Source organism: Trachymyrmex cornetzi, unplaced genomic scaffold, assembly GCF_001594075.2.
Source record: "Trachymyrmex cornetzi isolate Tcor2-1 unplaced genomic scaffold, Tcor1.1 scaffold837, whole genome shotgun sequence".
In the NCBI taxonomy this organism is placed as follows: domain Eukaryota; kingdom Metazoa; phylum Arthropoda; class Insecta; order Hymenoptera; family Formicidae; genus Trachymyrmex; species Trachymyrmex cornetzi.
Window position 1 is genome coordinate 4045 of NW_017300177.1, and position 11931 is coordinate 15975.

Consider the following 11931-nt stretch of genomic DNA (forward strand, 5'->3'; position numbering starts at 1 on the left):
TTTATATAAATCATTAAATAAAAAACGTATAATGAAATATTTTTGCGTGCGAGAAGAAGATACAACGAGAGCGACAACGCGGCGGAAAAGTTGACGAAACATAAGAGAAAGAGAGATGATAAGTATATGCAGTAAGTGTCTGTGCAAGCCTTTGTTACCGATGCATTTTTGGCGTGGGCGGCGGGCGACGGGTGACAAAAAAAATACGGAATGCGTAGCGGAATGTCATCATGTTTGTATAATCCATCGACCAGGGTCCTATGTTTATGTAAACAGTGATGCCGCCGCTTGGGGACCTTCCCCGCTCCTTCTTCCCCGCGCCAACGAGTATTCCCCCGCGCCCCGCGTCCCCCTCAGAGGACCAGAGTTAGAACTGGTCTAGTATTCCTACTGAAATCGATTGTACAATGGTAAATTCTAAAGTCAGATCATCTGTGACACATATATTCACCTTTGTTCACAGACGTTTAAAGAGCGTGCAGCAGAGATTACAGCGCAGATAGAGGCATTCGCCATACAGAAGAGGGTCGCCGGCAACGAGTGCTCGGAGCTGCGTACTACTATTACTGATAGAAAAAGCAGGATACGGCAATTGCAGGTGCGATATGACAGCAGTGTTGCGACAATAGGTACTACCATGGATGGGGCGCCGATGAGCACCGCATACTTAAAGATACAAAGTGTTCAAGAGCGGTACATGCTGCGAGAACAAGGCGACAAGTTGGACGAAACAATTAGACGAACAGAACAGGAAATACGTAGCATGGAAAACACATTGCGTGTAGTAAACGTATGTAACGACAAATATAGGGACAGTATAAGCACGGTTGGTCAGGACGGATCTGAGTGGACGGAACAAAACAGACTCGATGAGCAGATGCATAATGCACGACAGAAGCTATTGCAAAAACAAACGCAACTGCAACGATTGTTTGATAAATTACAGGTATTTTCGTGTACATATCCTATCAACACCAATGAAAATTAATATGTAACACTGCGTGTTATGTTACGTTGTCGAGTGCAAAATTTTAACATGAAGAGATACGGTAGTGTTTCGCGTCAAGTGGGCGCGCAGCGCGAGACACCCGTATCTTTACGCGACTCAGCAAGTTGCGATCATCCGAAATTATCGCTTTTTTAATAAAGGCTAGACCGATCGAGTTCTGAATATGAGCTCAATCGACAGCTTGGGTCTGAATTATACAATAAGCGTTTATTTTACCTATACGTGTCCTACGAACGGAGATATCGGGATACAAAATCCGAAATGTCAAAATTAAATGTAAGATACGTCATTGCCTCAAAAAGTCATTTTCTTTTTATATTTTCGACGGTAGATGACACTCGTTTATTGCTGTTATTTACCGATTTATTTATCTATAGTTTCATTAGCACTGTATATGTCGACAGTTTCACTATATAGCTACTTTAATACTTTAATAAGTTATACTTTTAAATTAAAAGTGTTTAAAAATATAAAATAGGCCGCTTGGCGTGTGAACGTCATTGCGTATATATTCATGCCGTTACCAAATTTGCGATTTTAGTCCCGCGAATTGGAAACGGCATGAATATATACGCAATGACGTTCACACGTCAATCGATCAAGCGGCTCGTGTTAAATTTTTATACACTTTAGATCAAAATTACTCAAAAACTAAAGCCGCAATAAAAAATCTAAAAACACTTTTATTATATGTCACCGATATCTTTCGATTGCGACCAGTCCGAATAAAATTGGTGCAGCCGATACCGAGATCTAGAGATCGTTTCCCAAAAAGGGACAACTTCAGCTTTTCAAATTTTTTCAGTCGTACGTGTAAAGGCCCGTCTACAATACACGGAGTAAGAAGTAAGAGTAAGAAATTGACCAATCACAGTCGAATGTGAGAAGAATAATCGACTGTGATTGATCAATTTCTTACTCTTACTTCTTACTCTGTGTATTGTAGACGGGCCTTTACATGTATACGATTTTACCTCAATTAACTATACTACTAAAAACTTTATATTTGAAAGCAACCAGTTTGGTATAACAACAGTATTAATTTGAATCATACTTTAAGATTGATTATTTATTGAAGCATCTTCTCGTTTGCCTAAGAAAGAATTGCAATCGCATTTGTATTTTTGGTAATATTATATTGAACAGCAATTTAAGTGAGTTGCACAGGTAATCGTTTTAAATAAGAAGTGAAAACTGTAAACGGTGGATAACTTAATTATTGCAGAGCACTCATTTAGGAATATGTGAGATAACGTACAATTAACTTAGTAGACGATCGCTAATTATTACTTGTTTCGTTTGAGAAAAAATATTTGTAAGCCTTGTTACGATCTTATCAAGTTTACTCCTAAAACCGAGCGTAGATGACGTCGTAATTCGTATGATCAGTTAAACAGTTTTACGTTTTAAGGAATGGATCGGGGAAGAATTGATAGCTAAACATGAGTCTATTATTGGTAAGTTATATTATACAAACTTACCCTTTTAAAAAAAGGTAAAAAAAGCGTTAAGCATGCGTGCTCTTTATGAAAAATCAATTGGGCCGGTTTCACCAACGCTAATTACTTAATTGGCCGTGGAACTGACTAATTGTATTTGCTATTTAGTAGAATTGACTTATGATGGATAGTTAATCACCGATTCAGCGCTTAATCGAGTTTGAACCAGCCCTTTCTTTATAATACTAACAAAGTATCCAATCCAATTAATAGTAGTTTTAATTTTTTTTCAAGGATATTCTTATAATGATATATATTATTCGTATAAAAGATTTGATATCAACAAAACTAGCACTAAGTTAAATTCCATGTAATTCGGATACGAAATAATATAATTAATATAAACTTTAATGACATCATTCCTATAAAAGATTTGATATCAAGAACAGGCGCAAAATTAAAAATCCCATTTCTTTATACCATGTCAAATTAAATAAATAATAAATATTAATCTTATGATATGTATCATTTGTATAAAAGGATTGACATCGACAATTGTGGCATCAAGTTAAATTCTACTATAAAAATAAAAAGTAAAACCCAAGTACTATCTTTATTAATTACTTAATCCAAATGGTACTATCTTAAATTTTTATGCGATAAAACCTAAGTATACGTATGTATAACATATTGAAGGATCTTCCTATTCCAATCTAAATGATATATATTCTTCTGTGAAATGAAATTATTATGTCATAATTTATTCATGTAAAGAAATTATTTCTTCCAACTAAAGTAGCGGCAATTCTCTTTCAAAATATTATACAAAACATTATCACAAATTTAAATAGAAAAATTTTTCATGTAAAAATATTTGGCGCTGCTAGATTTCGATATAATAATATATTAGCAAAATATGAATGCATTATTTAGAAAAATAAGAGAAATAAGAATATAATATTAGGTGTACAACTTTGCTTCCGCCGTTTTTTTTCCGAAATTCGAGGCATTATTGTAAAAAACTGGTTATACATTTATGATTCAAAGTATTGTCCATCGCTGGCCACCACTTTCTCCCATCTTTCGGGCAGCGTACGAATCCCGCGTCGAAAAAACTAGTCATCCAAATGGACAATAATTTGAATCATAACTGTATAACAAATCCAATTTATTATTTCTTCATAAGACCGGAAGTGTAAATGTATAACGATCCAATTTTTTATTTCTTCATAAGACCGGAAGTGCTGGTCAGCCAGGCCGTGTACCACTTATCGAAACAAGTGATAGTCAGAAGGAGCAACGTCTGGAGAATACGGCGGGTGGGATAGAACTACACATTTCAACGTTTCCAAGTATGTCTTGATCACTTTCGCAACATGGGGTCGAACATTGTCATGCTGCAAAATCACTTTACTGTGTCTCTCGTTGCGGCCGTTTGTCTTTTAATGCCCGACTCAAACGCATCAATTGCGTTCGATACCGATCGCTTGTGATTGTTTCAATCGGTTTTAACAGTTCATAGTACACTACGCCAAGCTGGTCCCACCAAATCCTTGGAGCCGTGAATATTCGACTTGGCCGGGAACTCCTCATGATTTTCTGCGCTTGTTATCGTAAGGAACCCATTTTTCGTCCCCAGTCACAATGCGATGCAGAAATTCCTTCCGTCTTTGCCTTTCAAGCATCAGTTCACAAGCAAACAAAGGCCGTTCAACATCTTTCTGCTTCAATTCGTACGGCACCCAATTTCCTTGCTTCTGAATCATTCCCATGGCTTTGAGGCGTTTTGAAATGGCTTATTGAATCACTCCCAATGATCGTGCCGATTCTTCTTGATTCTGACACGAGTCTTGATCAAGTAATGCCTCTAATTCTGCATCTTCGAAAACCTTCTCTCTTCCACCGCTATGCCAGTTTTCGACATCAAAATCACCGTTCTTGAAACGTTGAAACCACTCACGACACGTTCTTTCACTTATAGCGGCCTCACCATAAGTATTTGAGAGCATTCGATGAGTCTCAGCTGCAGATTTCTTCATATTGAAACAGAAAATTAAAACCTCCCGCAAATGACGAGAATTTGACTCGTAAATTGACACTTTCAATCGAGAATAACTTTATGATGCAGACACAAATCGACTAATGTTTCTATGGGGTTGTGTTGACAGATGCCCAACTTTATTGTATGACGTCTGTAATCTATTTATTTCGACCATTACTCACCGCTAAAGCCATCTATAGGAAACGGCGGAAGCAAAGTTGTACACCTAATATTTAGAAAAATAACATAAATAAGAAGCATATTAATAAGAAAAATTAGAATCATAATGAAAAATATGAATATTTAGAGAAATAAGAAAAATAAAAAGCATGAGAGTTAAAGTATCTAGCGTGTGTATATATGCGATTGAGTTACAGAGTCGTGTAAATTATGAACGTTGTGAATACTGTTAAGTTTAATTCTAAGAAAAATAAATTTCCATTTGTAAGACATGCGTTATGATTGAAAATAAATAGTAAACTTTATTCTTATTCAGTGTAAAGTTCAGATTAAATTTTTTATTACTTTTATTATTACTTTTAAAATAGGATTACCTATTATTATTTATTTTCATTGACTATCATTCTAATTTTAAATTGTTTTTATAGTTTTTCTTACCCGATTCAGCACGCTAAGTGTTTTTACTTGAAACATATTTTTATTTGAATTTGTGATAATGTTCTGTATAATATTTTGAAAGAGAATAATAAAACCACTATTTTAGGTAGAAGAGAAAATGTCTTTGTGTGAATGAATTGTGATATAATAATTTCATTTAAGAGGAATTTAAATCATTTGGGTTGGAATAAGAAGATCCTTCAATAAGATAATTTTCTGCTTTACAGACAAATATTTAACCAAGTCAAATACTCTGCTATAAAAATAATCTTGAAACAAAGAATGTGTTTTTAAAGCGGAGAATTTGTGTAATTGAAGCAGAAAATACTTATTCTAGCTTAAATTACATGTTCTCATGTCCTTCTATGCCATCGATGTGACGGATTTCCAAACTTGAATAATCATCAACTTCAACGATTAATATCTCGGTCCACGGGGTAAAGTTATACATTTTTTTTGTCAGATTCGTTCATTTCGTGCAAAAGCGTGTCGAGCAAGTCTAATTTGTATAAATGCAGAAGCAGAAAATCATTTACGTGTTTCTCTATGCCATCGATGTGACGGATTTCCTAACCTAAACTATTTCACTTTAATTCCAAAAGTGTACACTAGTTCATCATCAGCCACAGAAAACAGACACATCTGTGACGTGACTGTGCATTGCTAGCGCCATATTTGCCTCTTACGCCAAAAATTCCAAAACACATTACACCCACTACTTTGTAGCGGAGACGACGTTGACGATGACAGGAGCGTCGCGATTGCGCACACTAACAATCGACAGGAAAGGATTTCCCGATCGAACACGAACCCGATCGGACATAGACCCGGTCGGACACGGACCCGATCGGACACAGACCCGATTGCGCACGGACCCGATTGCGCATGGACCCGATTTCGCACCGACCCGAATGCGCACAGACCCGATCGGACATGGACCCAATCGGATACGGACCCGATTGCGCACGGACCCGTTTGCACACAGACTCAATTGCGTACGTACCCGTTTGCACACAGAATCGATTGCGCACGACCCGATTGCACACGGACCACATTGCGCATGGACCCTATTACGCATGGACCCGATTTCGCACCGGGTGGCACCCAGTTGGACACGGCTCAATTGAACACGAGCCACTCACAGCGCTTGAGACTACAAAGCTCCTAAGTACTGGTCGCTGTGATTGGTGGTATCCAATCGAGCCGTGGTCAATCGGGATCACCCCTTTCGCACCGACCCGAATGCGCACGGACCCGTTTGCACACTGACTCGATTGCGCACGGACCCGAGTGCGCATGACCCGATTGCACACGGACTCGTTTGCACACCGATTCGATTACGCACGGACTCGATTGCGCACCGATCCGATTGCACACAGACCCGATAGCGTGCAGACACGTTTGAACACGGAGAGTACCATTTGCCTACAAATCGATTGCCTACGTGTGTTATTGCCTACAGCTCGATTGCCTACATACATTATTGCCTACAGTTCACAACTTTCCACGCGAAATGAGGGCTTCACACCAACAAATAGTTTGGTTAGGGTTAGATTTTTTTTGGAAAAATGTTCCGAGCGGACACTGTCTACACTGACACCCTACTGCTCGTGTGCAAACGGGTCTGTACGCAATCGGGTCGGTGCGCAATCGGGTCCGTGCACAATCGGGTCCATGCACAATCGGATCGGTGTGCAAACGGATCCGTGGGCAATAGTGTCGTGCGCAATCGGGTCTGTGTGCAAACAGGTCCGTGCGCAATCGGGTCGGGGCGCAATCGGGTCCGTGCGCAATCGGGTCCGTGCGCAATCGGATCTATGTGCAAACGGATCCGTGCTCAATCGGGTCCGTGTGCAATCGGGTACGTGTCCGATCGGGAAATCCTGTCCTGTCCGATTGTTAATGTGCTCAATCGGGCCTCACTCGACAATGACGTTTCTTGATTTTTTCTTAATAAAAGTTTCAAATTCGCATTTTGCGTCGCAATATCTCCGCTCGTAGAGCACGTAGAGAAAGAATAAAAATACTTTCATTATATATCCCGAGCGGTTGCAATCGATTGAGCACACTTAGAACTTGATCGGTTCAGCCCTTATTGAGATCCGATAGTCTCCGATAATCTCGATCTGCCGCAACTCGCCAGCTCGCGTAAAGTAACCACGGTAGTGTCGCTGCGCGTAGCTCAGCGCCGAGACACTACCAGTGTCTCCAGATATGCGATTGAGTTATAGAGTCTTGTAAATTATGAACGTTGTGAATACTATTAAGTTTAAGTCTGAGGAAAATAAATTTAATTTATAAACATGCGTTATGGTTCACAAAATATAATAGTATATGTTATATGTTGCAAGAAAATATATATTCTTTTTGCAATTGGCGCAATTTGAAAATTTTATTTCATTTTTTTATACATGCATACTTACTACTAAGAGGTAATTTATAATAAAAAATTAACAATATTACCACTTGAATTATGTTATTTATGTAACGGTTTTTTTTTTAGTTTATGTAACAGTTTTTTGTGGGAGGTACATGTACACTTGGCGCCTTTTTTTTATCTTTTTTTAAAAAGATAATTTTGTTAAGGTTGATATTACGTTAATTTATGTCGACTTTTAATTTATATCGACTTGGCAGGAGAGCTTTTCGTACTTATAAAAAAATTTATGTAATTAAAAGAACAAAATGGTATTTATCAGGATAGTAAGAAATAAAAACTATATGCGTTTGTACACAAAGAGATGACAGCAACAGAACGATCTAAAAAGTAAAGAGTACGACAAAATTGTTTTAAGTTGATTTGTTTAATTATATATTATTTTTATATAATAGTATAAAAAAATCTATATTTTTCTATTGCATTAATGCATGTATTAAATGTTTAACTCATGCAAAATATAAAAAATTGAATATAATGGATTAAATTTAATTAATAGCAATAAAATTTAGAAAATTAATATTTCAATTTTGTCGGGCAGAAGACGCAGAATGATCATACTCAATTGCTCAACGATATTGAAAAAAGCAAAGAAGAAAAGGATAATAAAGAACGTTACTTATCAGCTATTGAGAAACAAACGGCAGAACAAGAAGAGAAGATATCCAGAGCCAATAAGAGCCTTCGTAAGGTACTGAAGGATATACGAAATTTGTATATCTCTAAAAGGGACGACACTGTGCTTATGCAACAGGTAGGTAATGAAGAAGATCTGCTATTAAATCATGCCCTTGATCGATTTTATCTCGAGATGCTTCCCTGCAGAGAGAAGTGGAATTACGAGAGCTTCAAGAACAAAACGCCCTAGTTCTTCAAGATATCGCGGAGTTCACAATTCGTCATGTAGAAGCTGAAGCGTACGTTAAGAAATTGCTGATAGCCAAGAACATTGAGTTACCATATTTTTCTTCATCGATTAAATCGCCTTGTGGTAGTTCCGCAGGCACGATAGACCATTTGAAGAGTACGAGTCGCATAAGTGCCTTTACATCATCAAGGGAAAGTATCAGTAGCGTAATTAAAATGGAGCTGCAATTTGAGGAACGTACGTATATTAAGAAGGTACTATTGTGATATCTTTCTAAGGGATGCTCGAGTGACGGCCGAACTTGATCGCTGTCGATAGTACATATTTTTTAAATTCCAAATAAAAAAGTCAATAATAGTGATATCTTTAATTCATTTCTTTATAAAGGTTATGCGTTTCGCGGGTTTCCTCCGTGTCCAGATCCATTCTTGAGATGCTAACGTTTCGTGAACCTTGCAGTCCACTTCATCAGGGCGAAGGGCAGCCTGATACTGAGCTGTTCCTCCAGGTCGTTCCTTTTTATATTACGCTGCTTGTTGGGGTGGTTGGGATGAGCGGAGAGGGGGAAGGGGTTGTGGAAGGGGAAAGAGGTGGTGGAATTGGTCGGTCTTCAATAACCGGGAGAATGGTCTTCCATATTTTATTTATGTTGTAGCCATTATCTCTATTTAAATTGTTAGGGTGTTTTTGTGTCTCTATGGCTTTTCTCTACTTTCTTGAAAAGTATGATGTACTGTTGACTATTGTGGTCGTTTTGTCAAACAGTATTTGATGTCCTGTTTCGATATTGTGTTCTGATAATGCCGACAGTGTGGTATGTTTTAGTCTGACATCACGTTGGTGTTCTTTGATCCGTAGGTTCTCCCGGTTTCTCCAATGTATACTTTCCCGCAGGAACAAGGTATTTTATATACTTCTGCGGAACTGAGTGGAGGTCTTTAATCTTTAGGATTTCTTAAGATTTGTCCTATCTTTTTGGGTGGTTTGAAGCTAGTTCAGATATTGTGTTTGTTTAATATCCTGCCAATCCGATCTGTTGTTCCTTTGACATATGGGAGGATGGTTAGGATCCTTACGTCTGGTTGTGTGTCAGAGACCGTTGTCTTGTTTGCATGTTTATTGATTATTTTGGTTATATCTTTTTTGTCGTGTCCGTTTTTCTGTAAGGCCAGTTTGAGATGGTTGAGTTCTGTCTGTAGATATTCTTTATCAGAAATGGTGAAAGCTCTATGTACTAGTGAGTTGATTGCTGACTGTTTTTGTGCTGGGTGGTGGTGCGACACGGCATGTAGATATCTGTCTGTGTGTGTTCGTTTTCTGTACACTTGATGGCCCAAAGTACCGTCAGCTTTCTTAGAAACAAGAACATCTAGGAAAGGGAGTTTTCCGTTTTCCTCTATGTCTACAGTGAAGTGGATATTTGGATGTTGTTTGTTGAACAAAACAAGGAATTTACGTAGTTCGGCTCTGCCGTGTCTCCATACCACGAATGTGTCGTCTACATAATGGAACCAAACTTCTGGTTTTTTGGGTGTTTTTTTGAGGGTCTCTTTCTTAAAATGCTCCATGAAGATGTTGGTGATTACGGGAGAAATAGGAGAGCCCATCGCTGCTCCTGAAGTTTGTTCATAAAATTGGTTGTTATAGGAGAAATAAGTGGTTGTTAAGCAGTGCTTAAATGCTCTATTAGCGGGATGAGGTCGGGAGGGACTTCATGTGAGGCTTTTATTATGTTTAATGTGTCTTTTATTGGGACTTATGTGAAAAGGGATTCTACAAGCAGGTCTGTGGGACGTAGTGGGATTTTTTGAATCTTTTGTATGAAGTCCATTGAGTTGGTTATGTGTGATTCGGTTTTTCCAGTGAGGGGTTGTAGTATTCGTGCTAGGAAGCGCGATAAGTTGTATGTCGGGGAGTGTATGGCGCTAACAATCGGTCTGAGCGGGATGTTTGATTTGTGTACTTTCGGTAGTCCGTATAGTCTCGGTGGGAGAGGATTTGTAGGTTTTAATGTTGATTTTATTTCATTGGGAATGTTGCTTTTCTCCAGGATCTTGATGTTCTGTGCGATTGTGTTAGTTGGATCTCTGTCAAGCTTTTTGTATGGACACGGAAGAAACCCGCAAAACGCATAACCTTTATACAGAAAGCACCCGTGGAAGCCTCAAGAATGTAATTCATTTCTTTATTTGTCTCACTCAAACGCATATATCTGTCCTTAACTAACGTATTGCAACGTTATCTCTTGCAAAATCGAGTACCTACTGTTAAACACAATTATTGGAATCATAAATAAAGCAATAACTGTGTTAAACAGTAGGTACTCGATTTTGCAAGAAATAACGTTGCAATACGTTAGTTAAGGACAGATATATGTGTTTTCTGAGTCTTTGCTCATCGTTCGTATACACGTAATTTGCAGATCAATAGAAATCTTTCTTTTTAATCTTAGTTTCATAAACTCAGTATCGTTTATGTATGTAAAACGTTGGGTGCCGAAGTGTCGTTTTGTCCATATGAGCTATAAGACTTTTGTATTAAGGAAAGATCGTCAGGTGACAATTTTATGAATTGACAAATGTATGTTTTTAACTTTTTTTAAATATAAATTCCACTGCAGCACCTCCCACAATTTTGCGTCTACTTTAATTCTATAAAAGGATTTTTGATTCCGTTCAGTAAATTCGGAGATTTATATCGATTTGCAATGTCCCGACAATTTAGTCACTACAGCATCCCCTTAAATAGCTTCATGTTTTATTTAGAGCTATATCATCAAAGTAATTGGCAACAAAAAAGAACATTTTTTTAATATCTGATAATTAATTTTTCAAAATGTTGAATTTTCAAATTATTAAAATCATTTAAATCTTAATAACAATTATTAATTCGTACTTTATTTGATTTTAACAGCGAGTAACGCATCGAGGAAAACTGTAAAGCATGATGCCGCATCTAAAGAATCGCTCGTTTTATCAAAGCGATCTACTATTGCACACAAAAAGCAATTATGGAAAAAATCATAATAATAATTTCAATAGCATAATACTTCAAACTGGGCATCTACATGCTAGTCGACTTCAGCTAAAATAAATGTAACACGTGGAAAAAGTCTGGTCGCATTAATTAAAATTTTTGTTGAAAATGAACAAAATTTTCTATTTGAATCTGTTATAATTTTATTTGATATAATCAAAAAATCTGCTTGATATAATCAAAATTTTCTGGTTCATCCATTTTCAATCAGAAATTTTTGTTAGTATGGTGTTATATAACAGTTATCAAAGTTGAGTATTAAGTTTTTTTTTAAACTAAATTTTAAGTTAAAAAAGTTAAAATTAATTTATAAAATTAATTTACTTAAGTTAAAAGTTAAATGAACAAAAAATTATTTAGTTAACGTTACGTTAAGGCTCCTAAGTCGCCGCGACCATGTTTGAATCATGACGTCATAAGCGAGAAATGACAATGTTAATTTATGTTACGTATCATTTGTATAATGACAATTTGGATAAATTT

General features: G+C 37.1%; 1 protein-coding gene across 1 annotated transcript; it reads left to right on the forward strand.

Moving 5' to 3' along the window:
- Positions 1 to 423: 423 nt before the first annotated feature.
- LOC108769009 (coiled-coil domain-containing protein 39) lies at positions 424 to 11509 on the forward strand (the record flags this gene model as incomplete). Its single annotated transcript, XM_018519741.1, has 4 exons — positions 424 to 946; positions 8086 to 8298; positions 8370 to 8649; positions 11326 to 11509. Coding segments are annotated over 4 exons (1129 nt in total), but the record flags the coding sequence as incomplete, so codon positions are not given.
- Between the last annotated feature and the right edge of the window lie 422 nt (positions 11510 to 11931).